This window comes from Pristiophorus japonicus, chromosome 5 (assembly GCF_044704955.1).
Source record: "Pristiophorus japonicus isolate sPriJap1 chromosome 5, sPriJap1.hap1, whole genome shotgun sequence".
Taxonomy (NCBI): Eukaryota; Metazoa; Chordata; class Chondrichthyes; family Pristiophoridae; genus Pristiophorus; species Pristiophorus japonicus.
In genome coordinates, this window is record NC_091981.1 from 222,239,755 (window position 1) to 222,264,681 (window position 24,927).

The window sequence follows — 24,927 nt, forward strand, 5'->3', positions numbered from 1 at the left end:
TTCCGTTTCATTTCTTTACCATGTAGTTCATTTTTCTACTTTTTTTTTCCTGACAGAGAAGAAACAACCATTACTCTCTGCAGTCTCTGGTGTCATTTGTAGTGAAGGAAATGCCATACAAAATCCAGCCAGAGGAATTACCCAGCGCAAGTACTGTGGTAAGTGCCTTGAGGGAAAACACATTTTATAAACATGAAACTTGCTTAGATAACATTAACCGGATGTATACAGTCTCAGGATCCAGTGAGAAATCATCAAGACACAACTTCCTTCTGCTCAGGCTGACTGCTTCTTTCCCTGGTTGTGTAACAAAGTACGTTTTAACATAGCTTTAGCGGAAATGCAATATACTCAGGAGATGCACCAGATTTATTGCTATAAGCTACAACTAAAATGTGCATTTTCATTTAAAGAGACTCTGATCTTACCTAATACTATATTTTCTGAACCTTCTTTAAAAATTTTGAGAATTTAAATTTCTAGTCCGTTATGTCTTTTTTTGACAATTTTTAGTTAGAATTTGGATAGGATCACAAGTGAACGATATCCCAAAAATCCTGAATATGTTTCTCAATATATTTTTACTGGTGCAGGTCGCTTCTCGTAAAAACAATGAGGACTTTACATAGCTCATTCCCTGAATCTAACGTGTCACAGAGCTCATTCCCTGAGTCTAACGTGTCACAGAGCTCATTCCCTGAGTCTAACGTGTCACAGAGCTCATTCTCTTGACCCCATGTCTATAGCTTCACACAATTCATTCTCTCGTTTCTGGTTATACAAAACAAGTCCTTTCACCTCCTGTGTTCTGCAAGTGTACCTTTGCAAAACTGAGATGAGGACAAGTCGTGCAAGTGGCACCAGTGTAAATCTCTAAATCTTAGATTGCCGTTATATGTACTAATGAACCAGGAAGAGCAGCTCAGTTACCTTTTATTGATTTTTGATCTGCGATAAACACTTCCTGTAATGGCATTTACCAGTGGCCCAATGTTGAGCCATTACATTTGATGAGCAGACATACTGGATTGTAAATCACACTGATGTATTGCCAGTTCTCTACTTTTACAATGACTATATTGGTTTCAAGCAAAAACAGAATGAATATACTAGCACAGGGCCACTCATTCACATTTGTCAGGGGCCATAATCCCAATCTCTCTTTTCTGCTCGGTTTTATTATATCATTGTCCTAGCATTACTGATTGGATCATGCTAATCACATGGTATTCTCGGTCATGTGACCCTCACGGACTAGTCACTCTGAGAAAAATAGCCAATGCACCCACATTGATACCCTCTCTGCTGCCCACCTCTGTTCCCTTCATTTCATGCTTGCCTATGCCATACTTTGCTCCCCGGCCCACCCATGCTCTGCTCGATCCCGGTCCAGAAATAAAAAAAGACTTAAATTTATATAGCGCCTTTCACGACCACCAGACGTCGCAAAGCGCTTTACAGCTAATGAAGTACAGCTCTACTTTCAGATCCCAAATCCTTCTCCTCCCTCTCTGTGCTCACTCCTTGCATCTCCCACTCACCCTTTTCCTTTCTTGCCGCTTGCTCCCTGCTCTATCTTGAAGCTAAGCACCTGGCCACTACTGGGCTTTTCCTGTAAAGACTGTGAGTATCACTGTGGGAAATATACTCGTTGTATTTAACAATGAAGAATAATACACACAATTAGCCTCAAGTTCCTTGTAATTAAATCAAATGAAAATATCGTACAATAATCCCATGATTTATAATGCACATTCTTGGGATAGTAAGGAATCAAATAGGAAGAATGAAAGGATTTCATTAGTAAAATGAATGAAACTGCAGATCGATCCATAGAAACATAGAAAATAGGTGCAGGAGTAGGCCATTCGGCCCTTCGAGCCTGCACCGCCATTCAATGAGTTCATGGCTGAACATGCAACTTCAGTACCCCATTCCTGCTTTCTCGCCACACCCCTTGATCCCCCTAGTAGTAAGGACTACATCTAACTCCTTTTTGAATATATTTAGTGAATTGGCCTCAACAACTTTCTGTGGTAGAGAATTCCACAGGTTCATCACTCTCTGGGTGTAGAAGTTTCTTCTCATCTCAGTCCTAAATGGCTTACCCCTTATCCTTAGTCTGTGACCCCTGGTTCTGGACTTCCCCAACATTAATAAGAACATAAGAACATAAGAATTAGGAACAGGAGTAGGCCATCTAGCCCCTCGAGCCTGCTCCGTCACCCAACAAGATCACGGCTGATCTGGCCGTGGACACAGCTCCACTTACCCACCCACTCCCCATAACCCTTAATTCCCTTATTGGTTAAAAATCTATCTATCTGAATATATTCAAATCACAATGAGCTAGCCTCAACTGCTTCCTTGGGCAGAGAATTCCACAGATTCACAACCCTCTGGGAGAAGAAATTCCTTCTCAACTCGGTTTTAAATTGGCTCCCCCCGTATTTTGAGGCTGTGCCCCCTAGTTCTAGTCTCCCCGACCAGTGGAAACAACCTCTCTGCCTCTATCCTGTCTATCCCTTTCATTATTTTAAATGTTTCTATAAGATCACTCCTCATCCTTCTGAACTCCAACGAGTAAAGACCCAGTCTACTCAATCTATCATCATAAGGTAACCCCCTCATCTCCGGAATCAGCCTAGTGAATCGTCTCTGTACCCCCTCCAAAGCTAGTATATCCTTCCTTAAGTAAGGTGACCAAAACTGCACGCAGTAACCCAGGTGCAGCCTCACCAATACCCTGTACATTTGCAGCAGGACCTCCCTGCTTTTGTACTCCATCCCTCTCGCAATGAAGGCCAACATTCCATTCGCCTTCCTGATTACCTGCTGCACCTGCAAACTAACTTTTTGGGATTCATGCACAGGACCCCCAGGTCCCTCTGCACTGCAGCATGTTGTAATTTCTCCCCATTCAAATAATATTCCCTTTTACTGTTTTTTTCCCCCAAGGTGGATGACCTCACATTTTCCGACATTGTATTCCATCTGCCAAACCTTAGCCCATTCGCTAAACCTATCTAAATCTCTTTGCAGCTTCTCTGTGTCCTCTATACAACCCACTTTCCCACTAATCTTTGTGTCATCTGCAAATTTTGTTACACTACACTCTGTCCCCTCTTCCAGGTCATCTATGTATCTTGTAAACAGTTATGGTCCCAGCACCAATCCCTGTGGCACACCACTAACCACCGATTTCCAACCCGAAAAGGACCCATTTATCCCGACTCTCTGCTTTCTGTTAGCCAGCCAATTCTCTATCCATGCTAATACATTTCCTCTGACTCTGCATACATCTATCTTCTGCAGTAACCTTTTGTGTGGCACCTTATCGAATGCCTTTTGGAAATCTAAATACACCACATCCATCGGTACACCTCTATCCACCATGCTCGTTATATCCTCAAAGAATTCCAGTAAATTAGTTAAACATGATTTCCCCTTCATGAATCCATGTTGCGTCTGCTTGATTGCACTATTCCTATCTAGATGTCCCGCTATTTCTTCCTTAATGATAGTTTCAAGCATTTTCCCCACTACAGATGTTAAACTAATCGGCCTATAGTTACCTGCCTTTTGTCTGCCCACCTTTTTAAACAGAGGAGTTACATTAGCTGCTTTCCAATCCGATGGCACCTCCCCAGAGTCCAGAGAATTTTGGTAGATTATAACGAATGCATCTGCTATAACTTCTGCCATCTCTTTTAATACCTGGGATGCATTTCATCAGGACCAGGGGAATTGTCTACCTTGAGTCCCATTAGCCTGTCCAGCACTACCCCCCTAGTGATAGTGATTGTCTCAAGGTCCTCCCTTCCCACATTCCTGTGACCAGCAATTTTTGGCATGGTTTTTGTGTCTTCCACTGTGAAGACCGAAGCAAAATAATTGTTTAAGGTCTCAGCCATTTCCACATTTCCCATTATTAAATCCACTTTCTCATTTTCTAAGGGACCAACATTTACTTTAGTCACTCTTTTCTGTTTTATATATCGGTAAAAGCTTTTACTATCTGTTTTTATGTTTTGTGCAAGTTAACATTCGTAATCTATGTTCCCCTTCTTTATTGCTTTCTTAGTCATTCTTTGCTGTCGTTTAAAATTTTCCCAATCTTCTAGTTTCCCACTAACCTTGGCCACCTCATACGCATTGATTTTTAATTTGATACTCTCCTTTATTTCCTTGGTTATCCACGGCTGGTTATCCCTTCTCTTACCGCCCTTCTTTTTCACTGGAATATATTTTTGTTGAGCGCTATGAAAGAGCTCCTTAAAAGTCCTCTACTGTTCCTCAATTGTGCCACCATTTAGTCTGTGTTCCCAGTCTACTTTAGCCAACTCTGCCCTCATCCCACTGTAGTCCCCTTTGTTTAAGCATAGTACGCTCGTTTGAGACACTACTTCCTCACCCTCAATCTGTATTACAAATTCAACCATACTGTGATCGCTCATTCCGAGAGGATCTTTTAATAGGAGATTGTTTATTATTCCTGTCTCATTACACAGGACCAAATCTAAGATAGCTTGCTCTCTTGTAGGTTCTGTAACATACTGTTCTAAGAAACAATCCCGTATGCATTCTATGAATTCCTCCTCAAGGCTACCCCATGCGATTTGATTTGACCAATCGATATGTAGGATAAAATCCCCCATGATTACTGCCGTTCCTTTTTCACATGCCTCCATTATTCCCTTGATTATTGTCCGCCCCACCATGAAGTTATTATTTGGGGGCCTATAAACTACGCCCACCAGTGACTTTTTCCCCTTACTATCTCTAATCTCCACCCACAATGATTCAACATTTTGTTCATTAGAACCAATATCGTCTCTCACAACTGCCCTGATATCATCCTTTATTAACAGAGCTACCCCACTTCCTTTCCCTTCTTGTCTATCTTTCCGAATCGTCAGATACCCCTGTATGTTTAATTCCCAGTCTTGGCCACCCTGCAACCACGTTTCTGTAATGGCCACCAAATCATACCCATTTGTAATGATTTGTGCCGTCAACTCATTTACTTTATTTCAAATGCTGCGTGCGTTTAGGTAGAGTGTTTTAATACTAGTTTTTAAACCATGATTTTTAGTTTTGACCCCTCCTACAGCCCCTTTATATTCATACATATTGTTCCTTCCTATAAACTTGTGGTTTACACTTACCCCAGTGCTACTCTGCTCTGTTGCCTCTTGCCTTTTGCATTCTTTCTTGGGGTTCTGTTCATCTGAGCTCTCACCCACTCTAACTAGCTCAGAGCCCTCTCCTGGGTTCCCATCCCTCTGCCAAGCTAGTTTAAACCCTCCCAACCGTACTATCAAAACCACCCGCGAGAACATTGGTCCTGTCTCTGTTGAGGTGTAACCTGTCCGACTTGTACAGGTCCCACCTTCCCCAGAAGCAGTCCCAATTGTTCAGGATACGAAAGCCCTCCCTCCTACACCAACGGGAGAATGGAGAGCACCAGTTCCAACTGTCACAGGAGAGAGAGTGGAGAGTCAGTACTTTTATATGTGCATATTACTGTATCTTTTTCAAGCTTTTTACTGCATGCAGTTCATTTTCAACGATACTGTGATGAATTTGTCGCTGATTTACTGAGAGTGTCTAATCCAATTCATATTTCATTTTCTTGCACTCTGATATAGAATATTCCAGTCTGACATACTTAATCCCTTTCTCCTGTTCAACAATGTTGAACACAGTGTCAATGTCATAAAATGTAACATGATATTAATTTGTGACTTACATGAAACAACTTGGACACAATTATATTTCACAAGCGTATAACTGCAATAATAATGAGTATTATGTTCTATGCTTAGATTTTTTAAAGTATGTTATGAGAAAAACCTAATTTTGCCATATTTTTTCTTGGCCTAGATAAGGACCTCAGTGATTTGGGCCACACCTGATGCTTCACTTGCAATTCCCCCGTGGGTCATAATTCTAGCTGTACTGGTTGGTTTGCTGGTTCTGGCTATTTTGATCTTAGTCATGTGGAAGGTACGTTTTCAATTTCTCATTCCTCTCCAATTACACCTCATGAAAAATACACAATGTGCACTAATTAAAAGAAACCAATTGTTAACCCGTCAAGTATCTGAGTGGATTAATAATATTTTATAAACTATCATCTGCAATATATTTCATATCTCATAATATTACAATTTATGATTCGCCGCCGTACCTTCAGTGGAAGTTCAATGAAAACCCGATGTTGCGTGTAAACTGAGTTTCAGCCGTAGTTAGTGAAGCATTTAGTTGTGGTGGGAGAGAAGTATGTCTGTCTGTCTGTCTGACTCTCTCTCTCTTTCTCTGTGTCTCTGCTTGCCTGTGTGTGTGTGTCTCTCGCTGTCTCTGCCTGTCTGTGTGTATGTGTGTGTGTCTGTCTGACTCTTTCTCTGTGTCTGTGTGTGTGTGTCTCTCTCTCTCTCTGTCTCTATCTGTGTATCTGTGTGTGTGTGTGTGTGTGTAACAGGGCTGGGGGTAATATATTAGCATGGATAAAGGATTGGCTAACTAATAGAGAACAGAGAGTTGGGATACATGGTTCTTTCTCTGGTTGGCAACCAGTAACTAGTGGGGTGCCGCAGGGATCAGTGCTGGGACCCCAACTATTTATAATCTATATTAACAACTTGGAAGAAGGGACTGAGTGTAACGTAGTCAAGTTTGCTGATGATACAAAGATGGGAGGAAAAGCAATGTGTGAGGAGGACACAAAAAATCTGCAAAAGGACACAGGCAGGCTAAGTGAATTTGGTAGATGGAGCATAATGGCAGAAAAAAATCAACGAGCAAGTTATTATTTAAATGGAGAAAGATTGCAAAGTGCCGCAATACAGCGGGACCTGGGGGTACTCGTGCATGAAACACAAAAGGATAGTATGCAGGTACAGCAAGTGATCAGGAAGGCCAATGGTAGTTCAGAGAAGGTTCACTAGGTTGATTTCAGCGATGAGGGGGTTGACTTATGAGGAAAGGTTGAGTAGGTTGGGCCTCTACTCATTGGAATTCAGAAGAACGAGAGGTGATCTTATCGAAACGTATAAGATTATGAGGGGGCTTGACAAGGCAGTGAGGATGTTTCCACTGATGGGGGAGACTAGAACTAGAAGGCATGATCTTAGAATAAGGGGCCACCCGTTTAAAACCGAGATGAGGAGAAATTTCTTCTCTCAGAGAGTTGCAAATCTGTGGAATTTGCTGCCTCAGAGAACTGTGGAAGCTGGGACATTGAATAAATTCAAGATTCCACTGGCTTTCCGGATCACTTGCTGTACCTGCATACTATCCTTTTGTGTTTCATGCACAAGTACCCCCAGGTCTCGCTGCACTGCAGCACTTTGCAATCTTTCTCCATTTAAATATTAACATGCTCTTTGATTGTAAATAGTTGAGGCCCCAGCACCCCACTAGATCTCTCATTGATCCAGATGTCTTTGGCCTGCCTCTCAGGAGTCCAGACAAAGCCAAAGCACCAAGTCTCACTGGGTGTCCCTGAGTTGCCTGACAAAATTTAAGCGTGCTGCCTCACGAGAATTCCGACACTGGAGCTGTGCCTACTAGAGGCAGAAGACCCAGTTGCGCCCTATGTGGCAACCTCACAAAATCCTGGTGTGATGGAAGGGAGCTGGAGACCTGAAGTAATTAGGTCTAACCCCCTTTCCACCTGCCCTACCCTGGGAATGCCAAGGTGCAGGGTAGAGTGGTGGCCAATTTATTTAGTTCCTGCAAATAGGTGGCTGTGATACTTCCGTATTGTTATAAAGTAGTGTATTGTCCAACTCCGCATGAACAAGGCCATGGGAGATTGGCCAGTATATGAATATCTATGATATCTACGATATCTATAGATCTACAAAACCATTGGGCGCTCTGACAGTTCATTCAAATTACAATAATTGAAGCCTAGCAATTTCTGTTGCCCACAGACAAATTTTTACGGCACATTTCTTTGTCTGTTGTATTAGTAGAGACATTAATTAATTTAAATAAATGGGCTAAATGCCTGCATTAAAATCATCGTCATCGAAGATGACTTGCTTGCACAGTAAAACTGGGTTCTCAGGTGACTGAAGAGTCCAATGTGGGACCTACAGTCTCTGTCACAGGTGGGGCAAACGATGGTCGAAGGAAGAGGTGGGTGGAGCACCTGGGTTGCCACGCGCTCCTTCCGCTGTCTACGCTTGGCTTCAGCTTGCTCTCAGCGAAGAGACTCGAGGCGTTCAGCGCCTTCCCAGATGATTTTCCTCCACTTTGGGCAGTCTTGGGCCAGGGATTCCCAGGTGTCGACGAGGATGATACATTTTTTCAATGTGACTTTGAGGGTGTCCTTGAAGCGTTTTCTCTGCCCACCTGGGGCTCGCATGCCGTGTCGGAGCTCCGAGTAGAGCGCTTGTTTTGGGAGTCTCGGTGTCAGGCATGTGGGCACTGTGGCCCGTCCAGTGGAGCTGATCGAGCGTGGTCAGTGCTTCGATGCTGAGGATAATGGCCTGAGTGAGGACACTGACATTGGTGCACCTATCCTGCTAATGGATTTGCAGGACCTTGCGGAGGCAGCGTTGGTGGTACTTCTCCACTCCAGTGTTTTGAGGCGCCTGCTATACATAATCCATGGGCTAGAACCTCCACTTTTTTTGCATGCTTAACGCCCACTTAGCACCCATTTTACTGCTGAAATTACGTATAATGCCCATGTATCGCCCATTTTGGCACAAAATGGAAACTGATGAGCTTTTTTCGGAGACTTATCGGCGAGCGTTATTTTTCCAATGTGCTTAACGCTGGGAAAAAAATATTACCGCCCTCCCCACTTTCTTTGGGCGGAATCAGCAGAATGGGCGAAATCAACGGCCATAATATCGGCCAGCGTTACTTTCCGCACGGAATTAACGCCGAGATTCAATATGAACGCCAGCCTACTGTTTTTTGTCGTAAAGAGCATATTTACCCAAACTAGCGGCCATAGAGATCGGCCATCATCAATTTCACCACCTCACACACATGACGCCCACAATATCGCTCGCTCAAAAAACTGCCTACAAAAAGTGTAACTAACCAGAACGAATGCCAGCGGTGTGGCTGGCATTTGTTAAATCCCATTCTTACGTGAGGAGCTGATATCTGAAAGATTTGCCTGAAAGAGCGCTGATGTGAGTGACAACACTGACACACTGCTGTGTGTGTGCAGCTCAGACATCAATGGTGTCCATCACCTTGGTGCCAGTTAAAGTTTATGTTGATTGACGTTAAGTTGTATTTAATCCTTTCATTGTAAGGAATCACCAGTGTGTAACGGTCCAGCTATCTGAGACAATGCACAAGGTTATGTTCAATAACAAAAGTTTAATACCAACATTGGTCTGAAATCATAAGTATCACAGCCAATAACACCCAAACCCCACCCACACCCCACTTTTTCCACCATTGACATAAATCACATGTTCAACATGTCCACCAACACAGAATACAAAGGCAAAGCAGGAGCATGGTCCCCAGCCCCCATGCATTGCAACAAATTGCATACACCCAGATAGAGATATAACACAGCCATCACCTACGCACATGCACCTCACTTTCCTTCCTTCTCCCACCTCTACCCCTTCCCCTCCTCGTCCACGGCGCCTGGCAGAGGAGCTCCTCAGGTGGTGCCTCATTGGGGGGATGAAGGCAGATGCAGTGGTTGCACGGGTACGGGAACGGGGGGTGCTGAGGGGGCAACATTCTCTGATGTAGAAGCAGGATCTTGGTCCTTGCTCTCATCTGTCGTTCGCAGTGATGGTGCGGAACCTAGGGGTGGAGTGTCATGCTCGGGGACCACTGGGGGGCCTGTGGCAGCAGTGTTCTTGGTTATCGCATCCAGGGACTGCGCCATGCGTGGAATGTACTCGGTCATGGTGGCCAGCTGTCGGGATATGCCCCCAATGTTTCGATGAGCTGGTCACCAATGTCTACAGTCCTCCTGGACAACTGTACCATCTCGCCGCTGTCATGTCGCACTCATGGAACAGACCTGCCGCGTCCATGAGGCCTCCGCGGGGTCAATGCCGTCCTGGGGACAAATGGGGTGCCCTGGGGAGAGGTGCTTGGGGCCGGTATCTCCAGAGTGGAGGTGGGAATGACCAGAGGACCACTAGATGGCCTTAGGGTGGAATGGCTTCTGGAGCGCGGCGATGCAGGTTCTTCAAAGTCCGCGCTGTCATCCGTCGAGAACAGACCCAACGGATTGACAGGCGAGAATCGGAGCTCCTCAGCACCAGATGTAGTAGGATCATCCACCAACTCCTGCCCCGCGCCCCCACCTTCTGGCCTCTGTGGCCTTGCCTGGGGCCGCGCTGCTGGCTGAGCTGCAAGACACAAATGAGATTGTTAGAGGAGAAGGGGGTGCTAGGATGACAAGATGAGTCCAGCGCTACACACAGCATATGCACGACAAAAGCACCACCGCTATCAAAATCATCGCAGACATCACATTTCATGACCATCAACACATTGTGCATTGCAATGATTTTCATTAGGCCAGCATTATTTCTATGACAATTTTAGAAATCATCTATCATATGATTGTTCGAATATGAGTTGGTGTGGCATCTATTGACTTTACATTACGCATAGATGTAAGCTTTACTCACATGGCATCACTTCAGGGTCTGCAGATGATGGCTGTATGGGGGTGCTTCCCCATGAGTGCAAGCACTCGCTCCTCCATCTCAGTGATGTCACTGGTGACTGGTGGCCCCCCACCCGTTCGCCTCTGCATGAACCTCATCGTCGATAGTTTCTTCTGTAAAAGGTGACAGGATGACATGGCATGAGATCATTGCATGATATCATTGCTAGGTACTGTCACAGAGACTGATACAACACATAACCGACAGATATAATCATGATTATTATGATTATTATCGTTCTTTACCTAAAGATGTACACCGTGACCGCAAGCTTTGAGTAAAACGTTCCCGGTAAAAGTGCAAGACCTTACATCTGCTGATAGTCACTCATGACTGTTACAAATCAAATTATATAAATACATAAGTGCATGTAAATCAATGTAATACTTAGTCTTGCGGATCCCACAAGATCATTCCATCGTTTGCGGCATTGGTTGCCCTCACGCACCTCGTTGGTCGGCGACGAGACCATCTCTGCTATCTCGGTACATATCTTCTGGTAGGCCTTTGGGGTGGGCTTCCCATGCCCTCCCTGTGTCAAATCACCCCAGTGTAACTCGACCTCTTGCAGGAGGGAGGCATTTGCCTCGTCCGAGAACCTCCTGGCTCTTTTGCGGCTTCCAATGTGCTCCTCTCCCACCTTACTGCTCTCTCCAGCGTCAGTCTCCACAGCGAGCTGTGATGCCTCCTTCTCTCTCTCCATTATAGAGCAAATTTGGTCAAATATGTGGCTGGTAACAGCTACATTTTGTTTTCCTACTTACTGTGAAGCTCTAAAGTTTCCCTCCTTCCTCCCAAAGCAGCCACACCACACCCAGCCACGCCTTCAGTCCCTCTGATCTCCCTCTCTCTCTGTCTCCTCTTCTGCGCATGTCATGGTGACCCTTGACCTCCTGAATCACGGAAATCGAGTGTTGCCATGCCGTTGCTAAGGGTGGCCACACTTTACGGCAGAAGGTCAAAAAAATTTAACGCTACCGCCCATTTGATATTGTTCATGGTAACGCCCATTTTCAAAAATGTAAACTAGGGGAGAATGGGCAAGAAATCGGCGATCTGAAATCCCTTTTTTACCACCCACGCCAGAAATAACGCCCATTTTTGGGCAATAAGCACAAAAGTGGAGGTTCTAGCCCCATGTCTCTGAGCCATATAGGAGGGCGGGTATCACCGCTGCTCTGTAGACCATGAGCTTGGTGCTGGGTTTGAGGTCCTGGTGGCACTGGCACACTGAAGGCAGTGTTGGACCTCGTCGTCGACGTCTGCCCTTGTTGACAGTAGGCTTCCGAGGTATGGAAAATGGTCCATGTTGTCCAAGGCCTCGTCGTGGATTTTCATAACCAGGGGGCAGTGCTGTGTGGCGAGGGTAGGTTGGTAGAGGACCTTTGTCTTACAGATGTTTAGTGTAAGGCCCATGCTCTCATATGCCTTGGTGAAGGTGTTGACGATGGTTTGAAGTTCGACCTCCGAGTGTGCGCAGACGCAGGCGTCGTCTGCCTACTGTAGTTCAATGACAGAGGATGGGACGACCTTGGATCTGGCCTGGAGGCAGCGGAGGTTGAACAGATTCCTGTTTGTCCTGCAATTTAGCTCCACTCCAGCGGGGAGCTTGCCGAGAGTGAGATGGAGCATTGCAGCAAGGAAGATCAAGAAGATCGTTGGTGCAATGACACAGCTTTGCTTGACCCCTGACCTACCGTGGAATAGGCCTGTGGTGGATCCGTTGGTCATGTCATCGTGGAGCAGGCGGAGAATGGTATAAAATTTTTGAGAGCAGCTGAATCTGAGGAGGACGCTCCATAATCCCTCACGGTTGACACTGTCGAATGCTTTTGTGAGGTCGAAGAAGGCCATGTACAAAGGTTGATGCTGTTCCCATCTCAGAGACTCCCCATGCGGGATAAATGAATGCCTCATGACTTTGGCTCACCCTAGCCCGGAACCAGTGCACTATGGTCAGTGCATCCGCCCCAACACGGGAAGCTATAAACGAGTCCAAAGAGGAATTCTACTCCAGCCTCGAACAATCCCTGTCCCGAGTCCCAATGAGTGACAAGCTGATCCTCCTTGGTGACTTCAATGCCAGAGTCGGAAAGGACACTGACCTCTGGGGAGGTGTGATAGGCAGAGATTGGGTAGGGAAAGTCAAAACCAATAGCACCCTCCTGCTGACGAAATGCTTAGAACACGGCCTCATCATAATTAATACCCTGTTCCGTCAGAAGGACAAATATAAAGCTTCATGGCAACACCCTCACTCCAAGCATTGGCATCTGCTATACTCTGTCATCGTGCGAGCGAGGGACCGCAAGGTCGTGCGCATCATCCGCGCCATGACAGGAGCTGATGACTGCTGGACGGCCACCGCCTAATTCATTCTGTCATCACCATCAACATTGCCCCAAAACAGCGATGGTAATAGAAACAATGCCGTAGAAAAATCAACGGCGGTGCACTGCACTCAAAGATCCTGCTAAGAAAGCCCTATTCAGCCAGCGCCTCATGACCAACGTGACGACTCCCAGTGACCCAGAGACGCAGAGTGTCCACAGTGCCTAGTCAACCCTAATTAGCACCTGCGAAGAGACGCTCAGTCATTGACCAGGAAACACCAAGACTGGTTCGACGAGAATGACCAGGAGATCCAGGAGCTAATATGCCGCAAGCGCAAGGCATTCTTCGACTGGAAGCAGCAACACAACTCGAGGGCAAGAAAGCAGCTCTACAGACGCCTGAAGGCCGAGGTCCAACAGAAAACCCGCGACCTAAAGAACAGATGGTGGGTGGAGAAAGCTCAAGAAATCCAGCAGCTAGCCGACAACCATGACATGCAAGGATTCTTCAGTGCAATCAAGATTATCTACGGCCCAAGCACCAAAGGTCCTATCCCATTACTGGCCAAGAACGGGGAGGTGCTCATCAAGGACAGAGAGGCAGTCAGTGCCCGCTGGAAGGAGCACTTTGAGGATCTCCTTAATCGAGACTCTGTCTTCGACTTGAGTGTTCTTGACTCCATCCCACAGCATGCCACTCGCCACTATTTCAGCACAACCCCAGCTCGGCACGAGATTGAAAAGGTCATCCGACAACTGAAGATCAAGTCATCAGGAGCAGATGGAATCCCCGCAAAAGCACTAAAACATGGCGGAGAAGTACTACTGGTGTGGATCCATGACCTCATCTCTCTTATCTGGGAGGAAGAAATCATGCCAGGAGATCTCAGAGATGCTGTAATCATGACCATCTTCAAATAGTAGAGAGAGGAATGTCATATGGATGCGTTAAACATTTGTCTGCTAATATTGCTAACAGCCATTACTAGGATTACAAGATTGCAATAGGACTGCTGGTGAATATATACCTAGAGCCTGAACTTGGTCAACTCTAAGGCCCGCCCATTTCTCGGTGGTCCCCGGGCGACACCTACCTTTTTGTCGCCCGCTGCCGCTGGGGCCAGTCGAGAGCGAGTTTCGTCGTGGTTGTGTCGGAGGCAGCGGCAGCAGCAGGCAGCGGGAGTCGGCAGGCGGGAGCAGGCGTCAGCAGGCGGTGGCAACAGCAGGGTACGGTGGATGCAAGCCTCTCGAGTCGGAAAACTTCGGCGACCGTGCACCGAGCATGCGCGAGACTTGGGGATTTTTTTTGTAGTTTTATTTGCCAGCTGACGTCAGTGTTGCCACGATTCGGGCTGATGGGACATCTGCGCATGCACTTAAATACTGATCACTCCCTTGCACTCGCCAGTTGGAGAGGGGAGAGTGTTGGAAATACAGAGCTACAAAGTAATCAGCATCCATCCAGCTCAGGAATTAAAACAAATGGACAAAAAGCTTTATGGAAGACTGTTAAAACCAGGCCCAGAGCTCCCTGGTTTACTGATGAAGAACTGGAGGAGCTTGTATGTGAGGTGGAGCGCAGGTATAAAGACCTCACCCGGGATGGTCGTGGCAAACCTCCACCACCACAATGCAGACACATTTAGAGTGAGATTGTTGAGGCCGTGTCCTCAATGGGCAACATTGTGCGGGATGGAGACCAGTGTAGGAAACGTTGGAACGATGTGCTGGTGTCAGCAAGAGTGAGTAACCATTTATTGGAGCCCTCACGTACAACTCCAAAAGGTTCTGTCAGATGTGTGTGAGTGTGTGTGCGAGTGTGTGTGTGCGTGTGTGGGGGGGGGGGGCATGAGCAAAAGGGCAAAGGTTGCAACATTTCTTTCTGCAGAAGAAAAATACATCCAAGGCATCGGGCATCAAACCTGAGTGCCACGGGAGAGGGCCCAGCAGTCATAGAGTTGAGGAGCCTAGAGGAGCGTGCGGTGGCATTGGTGGGTGACCACCGCCATGCAACCACAAAGAGTGATGCAGATCCTGTGCTACAGTATGGTAAGCTTATACTAATCTCAGGTCTGCTTCACGCTCATGTCATGAAAGATCATGCAATGTTAAGTCAAATGTGTTTTAACACACACTTTGTCAGCCATTATTGGTGTGCCTATGTAGTGATGGAACTCCTTGATGGCACAATGTGAGATTGGATGGCTCACATGTCTTTTGACCAACCCCACCCCTCCAGCTATGGACTGAAATGTTGGCCTCTATTTGCAGATGGTGATGCGGACAGCACCGACCAATGCTCACCATCCACCTCTGGCACACAAAGGTGGAGTGTGGCCCCAACTTCTCCCACCCCGACATGGTCACCAGCCCAAGACACCGCCCCCCCCCCAAGATCACCCAGATCCACCACATCCAACTCTGCCACCCAGAGTCCGGAAGAACAGGATTGAGATGAGGGAGAAGGGCCCGTGGTCGAGCCAACTGAGCTCGAGGAGCTGGAAGAGGAGGACACCAGCCTCCTGACATGTGTGCCATCTGTCCGGAGAGCCTCGGCGTCGGGGTCCGAATTCATGGGGTTTGATCCGGACAAACCAGGAACAAGTGCTGGCAGGCGCAGAGGCCATTAACAATCACCGGCTCGCGGCCATTAACGAGATAGTCCAGCTATCGAGGACGAGTGAGGAGATAGGTCGCGATCTGCTGCAGACCATGGCTGGGGTAGCTGCCAGCATCGAGACCTTTGCTCAGCACCATACTGACAACATGGAGCAGCTCATTAGTGCGGGGGAGCGCAACACCGAGTCCGTCGAAGCAATGAGGCAAGCGATGGCTTCTGACCAGGTCGTGCAAGCCCCCGAGCCCACATCCTCAAGGCACACAGATCCCGAGGATCCGGACATGCCGACTCCGTCAATCACGCCCCCTACCTTCTCGCCAAGACGGACATGTCTGCAGAGATCTCGCTGCCCTCCTACACAACCTGATCAAGCAGAGGTGGTGAGGGGTAGGGGAGCGGCTCGCCGTGTTGAAGGCTGGGCGAAGAGGAGGACCATAGGCCTCACATCAAAGGGGGAGAAGAGAGGTGGTGGTGTTGGGGAGAGGATTGGGTATTGCTGGTGGATATGTTTGTTAATGTTATTATGTTCTGTCACTTTTGGAATGCTGCACTTTTCAATGCAGTCACATTGTTCACCCTCCCTTGGTCAGTGTCTCATTTTTATATAATGTGAGGTGCCTTCTGAGAAAAACACAGCTCTCCCTTTGGTGTTCTGCTGTATGAGGGATATCTTGCCCTCCACCTGTGATTCTACTGTATAATGGGTCCTGCCATCAGGATGCCAAACATCGCGTAGTGCCACCCCCTAAGCTGACATGTGCATCAGTGACTTTGCAACCCATTATATGTATTTTTCCATCTTCCATACCTCATGTCCTGCTGTTCTCACTATCACGTGCAGCGAACTGCCAGAGCTTTACATCTTCTAACTCTCGCTTATTCACTCTGACATAAGCTCATACCATCTGCGCAGTCACAATCTGTCACTAAATAGGTTCCACCTGAAATGGTATCAAAACCATTGTCGAGCATCTCCATTGAAGCTTTACCATCTTTCAACACTCATTGCTGCTTCCTCCACCACACCTTCCCTTCAACGATGTAATCTGGATTTACATATCTCGACTCTTTCTGTGTGGCTTGAGGTCCATCACATTACTATTTCTGTGCCACTGTTAATGCTGCAGCATGTGCACGATACCCGGGATGTGGAACATTGCAGCACTCTCAGCGATTCTCCCTGCCGCCCGACTCACAGCCAGCTCGGACCAGCTTTTTGCCAGCGGTCCTTCTGGTGGGCGGCAGGGCGATCTTAGTCCATGGTGCCTGAGGAAAATCCCGGATTTCCAGCTTCCGGCATGGGCGGGCGGCAGCAAGTAGCACCGGAGAAACCTCCGCGAGGAATCTCCCGGCGGCCGGCACCTGGGCGGCAGATGGGCGGGACCGGAGGAATTGCCCCCAAAAAATTATTTCTGGTGGAACCTCGGCGGCTGTGGGCGGAACTCCGACCAAGTTCGGGCTCCTAGTTTCTTGCTATTCTCGTTACCCTGTTATGTACTCTCCCTTCATGTATTACTTATGGTATTATATTTACTTATAATGTACAGAAGCAGGCCATTCAGCCCAACTGGTCCATGCCAGTGTTAATACTCCACACAAACCTCATCCTCACCGTGCTTCATCTCACCCCATCAGCACAACATTCTATTGCTTGCTCCCTCATGTACTTAGTTAGCTTTGCCTTAAATGCATACTATTCACCTCAACTATTCCTTGTGATAGCGAGTTCCACACTCTAACCACTCCCTGGGAAAATAAATTCTCATGAATTGTGTATTGGATTTATTGGGCTGGATTTTTGGCTTTGATGTTTTTGGGGCGGTAATGGCGGCGGGACGGTAAAGTTTGCGCCCGTGAACAATTTGCGCCTCAGTAAGTAACATTGGGCAGCTGGGCCCTGAGTCAGGGGGCGCAGCGCTAAGGAAGGCGTTGTACACCTCTGGGGCATTAGCATGGGAAAACCCTGAGCTAAAAAGCTGGGCCGGGAACGCTCCGAGAGACACCTGGAGAGGGGTGGGGGGTTGGAATTTTTTTAAAAAGCCACAAAAACATTACCAAAATATTGCCCACGGTACCACAACACAAATCGGACAAAAAATTAAAAGAAAAAACAATCATACTTACCCTTGGAGTCCATTACTTACCTTTCCGCTGTCGGTATCGTTAGACCACCTGATTTCCCAGGCGTTCACGGCGGGGCGTACAGGTCGGGCAAGTGCCAAAACTTGCCAGTGTCGCAACCAGGGGTGTTGCACACTGGCGCAGCTCTTCCTGGAGGTGCTGCTCCACGCCGCCACAAAACCAGACCCGAGGATCGCTGCGGGGCGTTGGAGGCTGACCGCCCGCCCAGAACACCTCACCGCCGCCATTGCCACCACTCCAGGGCAAAAAGCGGAGAAGAGCTGAAAATCCGCCCCAAGTTAACGGCCCCTAGTTTTAGTCTCCCAAGTGGAATCATCTTCTCTACGTCTACCCTATCAAACCCATTCATAATTTTAAAGACCTCTTATCAGGTCACCATCAGCCTTCTCTTTTCTAAATAATACAGCCCCAGACTCTTCAATCTTTCCTGATAGGTATGTTCTCTCAGTTCTGGTATTATGTTTTTTGCACCTTCTCCAGTGCATCTATACCCCTTTTATAATATGGTGATGAGAACTGTGCACAATACTCTTAAGTGTGATCCAACAAAGGGTCTATACAAGTTTAACATAACTTTGCTTTTCACTTCTAAACCTCTAAAAATGAACCCCAGTGCATTGTTGTTTTTTTATGGCTTTATTAACCTACGTTGCTACTTTTGGGGGCCGAAATTGCCCCTCGCCGGAAATGCGGTGTACTTACCGTGTTTGAGCTGTTTTCACCACTGCAGTGGATGTGGTGGCCTCCTGTGCGAAATTTTGCTCTTTGGCTTTTTTTTTTCGAGCGGCCTGGAAGTCGGTCATAATAGGGGTGGAAGTTCACACACTAGAGGGGCGGACTTTGGGGGTGGGCGCAGTGTCCGCCGCTGTCAGTCATCAGCGTAGCGCTTATGACGTCATCACGCTGTCCCGTCAACACGTCTCTCCCCTTCACTTAAAGGGGAGAGCCACTGCGAGCTCTGCGAACATTTTAGTTAGGTCCACTGGAGCACCAGGGAGGGTTTCGGCTGGGCCAGCGGCCTGGTACCCAATAGGGGGGTGCCTGGCTGCCTGTTGGCGGCCCGACCAAATCCGGGGGCATAATTGTCAGCCTGACCTGGCAGACAGCCGACAAAAAAAAGTAAGATGGCGTCCACGGCAGTACACCTTCCCTTTAATGGTGGTCGCACCGCCATCTTGGACACACTGCAAGCACAGTGCACCGACAGAAAGAACTGTTGGGGGCACCGAGCGGCGGCAGCAACATTTACTCGGTGGAATTTAGTGTTCGGGGGGATCATCTCACACTTCTCTACATTGCAATTCATTTGTCAATGACATGCCTATTCTGCAAGTTTATTAATGTCTACTTTATTTTGACTTCCAACAATGCAAATTGTTGCTTTTTATGGGCCCAATTTTCCCCAACCCCTTTTTTTGGCGCACTTACCTTAAGTGCGCCGACTTTGCGCACTGGAAACGGCGCCGAAAAATAAGGGGCCCCATCCTGCCCGCTCTGCTGACTCTTCGGTGTCCCAGCGTGGTGTAGCTAGTGAAGTGGGGGGCGGAGCAACAGGCCAGCGCAGAAAGCACTGCCGGCAGATGCACGCATGCGCAGTGAAGTCTGTGCGCATGCTCCTGCCCTCCCAGCGTGTCCTGCGGGCTGTGAGCAGGACCCGATGCTCGCAGCCCCTATCCCCAGCCGAAGGGACGCCCTGATCTTCGCTGCACCCTATCCCTGACCGAGTGGCCTCCCGCACCGGCCGGCCCGCTGAGTTCCCGGGCCGAAGTAGGACTTCAGTTTTATTTTTTATTTATTGATGGTTGTGCTTGAGAGTTTTGATGAGGAGCGGGGAGGAGGAGAGTTTTGCGGGGGGGTGGGGGAGTTTTGGTGGGCGGCGGGGGGGGGAGGCGGGGAGAAAGAATGTTTTGATGGGGGGGGGGAGACTTTTTTAAAAAAAACTTGATTCTGGCATAAAGATAGAACTTCTATTTTTTATTTGTTATTGTTTGATTGCTTATTACTTTTTCTGCTTTGTTTAGTGCTTTGTAAGTGTTGGTGCTTTAAATGTACTAACCTGCGCCGAATTCTTAACTGCACGCAATGTTTTTCAGAGTTGCCACATACGCTGACCTAAGTCGATTTGGAGTAAGTTTTAGCTGGCCAAAGTGGCATAAATGGCCAAAACTGGCGTAAGTGTCTGGGAACGCCACCTTTTGAAAAAAAAACTGAACTAATAAAAATCATACCTAACTGACTTACTCTGGGGCAAATTTTGGGGGGAAAATGGCGTTTTTTAACTTACGCCAGAAAAAACAACTTACTCCAAAGAAATTGATGCAGGTCATGGCCAAAATTGGGCCCTATGGGAGCAGGAGCACTGGTAAACTGATAAGAATAACCTTTTAAATAGCAGGTTTTTGATGTTTTTACAATTTGTTTCTTAATTTTACTTATTTTGCAGTCCCAAAAAACAAACTGGATCAATCCTATTTGAACTGGGGCAGTTTATTTGTATTAAACCATAGCTGTGATCTGCTGGTTTTGATCTCAAAGAGCTCAGATTTTATTACATATTCAGGTGCAAGTTTTGAGTTGAGCTAATTTGTTAATAAGCTGAAGGAACCATTATGTGTTCATAATTAGCCTGCCTTTGGCTTTGATTCAAATATGAAGAACAAAGTCCTCAAACAAGCCAAAACTACATCATTAGTGCAAAACATAGTTTAATCACTCACTGTTTCAGTGCAATAGTGACCACTGCACAGTACACTATGGGCATAATGTTAATATTTGTATTGGAAAAATATTAGGATTAGTAATTTATTCTATTCCTGATTTTAAGAAAAATTAGAAGAATCATATATTGATCACAGTTTAGCACACTTTATCCAGATTTTCTGATCATTAACAACGAATTGGAAAATCTAGACAATAATATGCTCAAGGTGATATAAATGTAATAATATTTAAATCTGCCGTTACCACTATAGTGATTTTTCAGATATCACAGCTACTCATGACTATTGTGCCACCTAATGGTTACATCTGCAAATGCAGAGGAAAACATCAGGGCTATTTTTTTAACTTAAACTTTAGACCGTGTTATCAAATGGGGCCTAATGTTGTGAATTTGGAGACTAGAGTCTTGTGAAATATTATCAATTTATTTTTGAGCTTTTTGAAAATTTAATAGCAAATGAGAGTGGATTGGAAAGTATTAAAACGTGGTATTCAAACAAAATAATGTGAACAGAGAAATATAATAAAAAACTCCTTCTGAAACTTTTAATATCCAGCTGTTGTGCATTATTTTATTGTAAGTTTGTCTTTGTTATGAGCATTTAAGCAATATTTAATTTGTTTGATGTTAAGAAAAAATATCTGGCTGTGTCTAGACATTCAGTCATAAACTAGAGTTTACAGTTCTTGTACTTGTAGTGTAATCACTTTGTTGTGGTGTGAATTTATTATTTATTCTGGCACTGTTTCCATAGTTTGGCTTCTTTGATCGAGCTCGCCCACCTCAAGACGACATGACAGATCGAGAACAACTTCATCCAGAAAAGGCTACAGATGCCTGAGGACCGACTACAGCTGCCTTAATCTACTAAACAGATACTTTAAAGATGTGTCCACACCACTGAAAATTGCTTCCTTATATTTGCTTTTGGCCAATGTGAAGAAGAAAATATTAAGAGCAAATGAACTTTGAGCAAGACAATTTAACAGGGAAAGTGCCATTGTTGACTATGCAATCATCTGCAAGTTACTTTGCAGCTAGCATTCTGCCAGGATAACAGAATAAGATTCCTCTTAATGCTGTATAGGGGTACAGGGGGAGACTGTTATTTTTAAGTTACACTGTTTGTCTTGAAGTATATCTTTTAAGTGCAGGTGCTGTGCACTTTGTAAATTGGATAAAATTGTGACTTAGTCCAAACAACTAGCAGAAGTTTTCACTTATAGTCAGAAATCTTTCATATTACATTAGTCTCTTGGGTGTAGCGTTTTAAATGCACTACCATATTTCATGAATTACATATTTCCTTCCTTGTTGGGCAAATGATTTGACATGCACAGGGTGGTAAGGAACATAACATCTTGTAAAGCAATTGTAGTGTTGATGTTTCTTGTTTGATTGAGTTATTAGTTAAGATAGTACTCAAGGATAAGGGATTTTCACTGCAAGATGAAAGGTATATCTGTAAACAAATTATTTTGTTTTAAATAAATGGGAAGTAAATCCAAACAAACAGAACCGGCTCGGAAGGGAATACTTGCAACATAAATCATTAAATGTGGTACTTCATTATGTGGCTTTACAAGGAATCTGCACTCATGAGGTCCAGACATTTTCATGTAAAACAATTTGAAGTATGGTGTCACCCTGCACTGGTAGTGGGAGTAACAGATTTTTAAACGTGCAATATTTTCTATATGTATTTATAAGTTTCTGAAGCATGTTTACACTGGGATTTAGCCATATGTGGAATTTCCATTGAAGGTTTTTCTAGCAGTTTTGTGTATGTTTATGGCGATGATGATCTTTCAACTGTGCGGAGTCCTGATGAGGAATTGCATAACCTCATAATTGCAGTTATCAGCAACTCCTTTTCAGTTCTACCGTAGTTTTTCATTTCACACAAGTGTTACATTACTGATATTTACAAAATAATTCAGCTTCTGTATAAAAGCTAGATTTGTATGTTATGTATCATTTTGGAATATTTCTGATTTAAGTGAAAGATATCCACTCTAGTATCGGATAATGTTGTATGATAAATATATATTACAAATGCATAATCATGTTGGTATGCCTTTGGCTGATAGTAAGAGGGTTTCATTAGACGGAACAATGCAGGATCACTTGTTACTGATGAGGTTGTAAATTTTTTGACATTTGGAGCAAGGTATCCAATTCTCCCGATGTTACATTTTTAAATTTACTTATATGTATATCTGATAAACCTGTGTCATATACTTTTTGTTATCCAAACCCAATAAAACTGAACAGTCAACACTGCCAATGAGTTTTACCTTAATTACTAGATATAGTATAGTATTAGGCAGTCCCTCGTATCGAAGATGACCTGCTTCCACACCAAAAAGGGATGAGTTCACAGGTGTTTCAATGAGGGACCTGACCTTCTAGGTCCCGAACTACATGTTGAAGGGTGGAAGATGCCTGTGTGGATTCTTTTAACGTGGGGTGGCTGTTGCACACCAGCCACCACACAGGCTTGACAGAGCTAGGTCTTGATCCAGTGGCAAAGGTTAACCAAGACGACTGGAGACCAAGCTCTGCTGCACAGACCTAGTGCGCACGCATGCAGCAGTGTGAGCTGGCCCATGCTGTCCCTGGGCCCTCGCCTCTCCTGGGCCCCGAACCCTCGCTCCTCGGCCCCGATCACAATGCTCCTGGGCCCCGATCTCTCACTGCTCCTCCACCCCGATCAAAAATGGAGCATTCAGAAACAGGACATCAATTAGTCTCCTCTTATCTTGGAGACATCAAATATCGACACACTGTTATTTGAAATATCAAAATATTAAACTCCTGCCTAGTTGAAGGGTTATTAACATCAGCAGAAACAAACAGTTCAGAAGGATGTGAATAACAGCAGCGATAACAGCAGAATCCAAACCCTGCAATCACTTGTGAACTCGCTGGTGTTTCAGCAGGTTGGATGACTGAGTGAATCCCTTCCCACACACTGAACAGGTGAACGGTCTCTCCCCAGTGTGAACTCGCTGGTGTGTCAGCAGGTTGGATGAATGAGTGATATACATTGTTAATGAAGAGTAGGGTGAGCTTTACTCTACATCTGATCTATGACGCATCCATGACCACTGTGGGTCTTTATACTGTTGGGCATCTTTCCCCGTTCTTGGTGTCTCCAAGAATGTTGTTGGATCCCCCTCATCTGTTGAGGGTCACTCAAATTTGAGGATTCCTCTCAGTCTTTCTGTTGTTGCTGGTATCTCTCTAATGTGTGTGTGTGTTCACACTCTCTGCATTATCATTCTATTGGCCAGGAACAGACATGGGACAGGTTGGATAGGGAGCAGTTTGGATCAGCACATCTGAGTCAGTGCAAAAACCAGGAATGGCCTCGGCAGCAAAATCTATGCAGAACCCAGGATATTCGGAGTCTGCTGCCAAATCATGCTGGTGGCCTGGAAAACCATACTGTCATGGGTCAGAGTTGAAAATTGCAGGATTGGTCATGGGGTGTTTTGCTGCACAAATCCCTTGCCCTTGTTATACCTGACCTGACCTGACCTGATGAGGAATTTTAATGATATGGCAATAATTAAGGTATAGGGACAGGACCTGAGGAGTGCCAAAGTCAAAAAAATGAAACTCTTGAGGGCATCTACAATTAGAAGCTGTTGTAGATGACATTTTTGTTTGTGGGGAAGAAGCTGATCTTGAGAGTTCCCTAGTGAATCATAATAAGATTCTCTGTAGCCTGCACGTGAAACCCTGAGATTAAATAAGAAATTCCATAAATAAACCAAGGGGGTGAAATTTGATAAGGCCCGAAAAGGCGCGGGGCGAGATTTTCTCCCGCCCATTTAGGAAACGCAGGCAGCATGTTCATTTGGTGCTACCTGTTAATTTAAATGATTTTAGTGCACAACCCAACGACTATCGCGCTGCTTCAGGCTGTGCGCTCTGCAGGAGGCCTACTGTCACGTCGCTGTAGCAACGCTGCATTTTCTTAAAGCAGGGCTGTCAGTTTTCAAAGCAGTCTCAAGCCCTTAAAAGTGATCTGCCTTCTGAAACAAAAAAATTAAAATCACTCAAAAATAGACAGTCTCAAGCCCTTAAAGCTGTATTCTGCAAAATAAAATTTAAACTTATTCAAAATAGACAGTCTGCAACTGTTAAAGCTGAACTACCTTCTGCACATAAAAAATGGTTAAAGCGCTTCAGTACTAATGCAAATGGCTCAACAGGCTACCGAAAGGGCACTCAGGGTCATGGATGCAGCACTCCAGCTTTGTGCAGGGGGTCAACATCGGAAGGGAGGTCCTCTACCCACAAGGGGACAGGAGGTCCCCCAGAAAGAAGGATGTGGGACCAGATCGCTGAGGCCATCACTGCCAGCAGTGTTGTGGCCATGACCTGGCTCCAGTGGCCAAAGAAGATTCATGACCTCAGACC

The 24,927-nt window shown here is 45.8% G+C and overlaps 1 protein-coding gene across 1 annotated transcript in view; it reads left to right on the forward strand.

Moving 5' to 3' along the window:
• itga8 (integrin, alpha 8) overlaps positions 1–22,774 on the forward strand; it is a 352,157-nt gene extending 329,383 nt beyond the window's left edge. Inside the window, exons 28-30 of the mRNA XM_070881330.1 lie at positions 57–158; positions 5,887–6,009; positions 21,251–22,774. Of these exons, the coding sequence (XP_070737431.1) occupies positions 57–158; positions 5,887–6,009; positions 21,251–21,337 (312 nt within the window). The 3' untranslated portion in view covers positions 21,338–22,774. The remainder of the gene's footprint in view (positions 1–56; positions 159–5,886; positions 6,010–21,250) is intronic.
• The last annotated feature ends 2,153 nt before the right edge of the window (positions 22,775–24,927 follow it).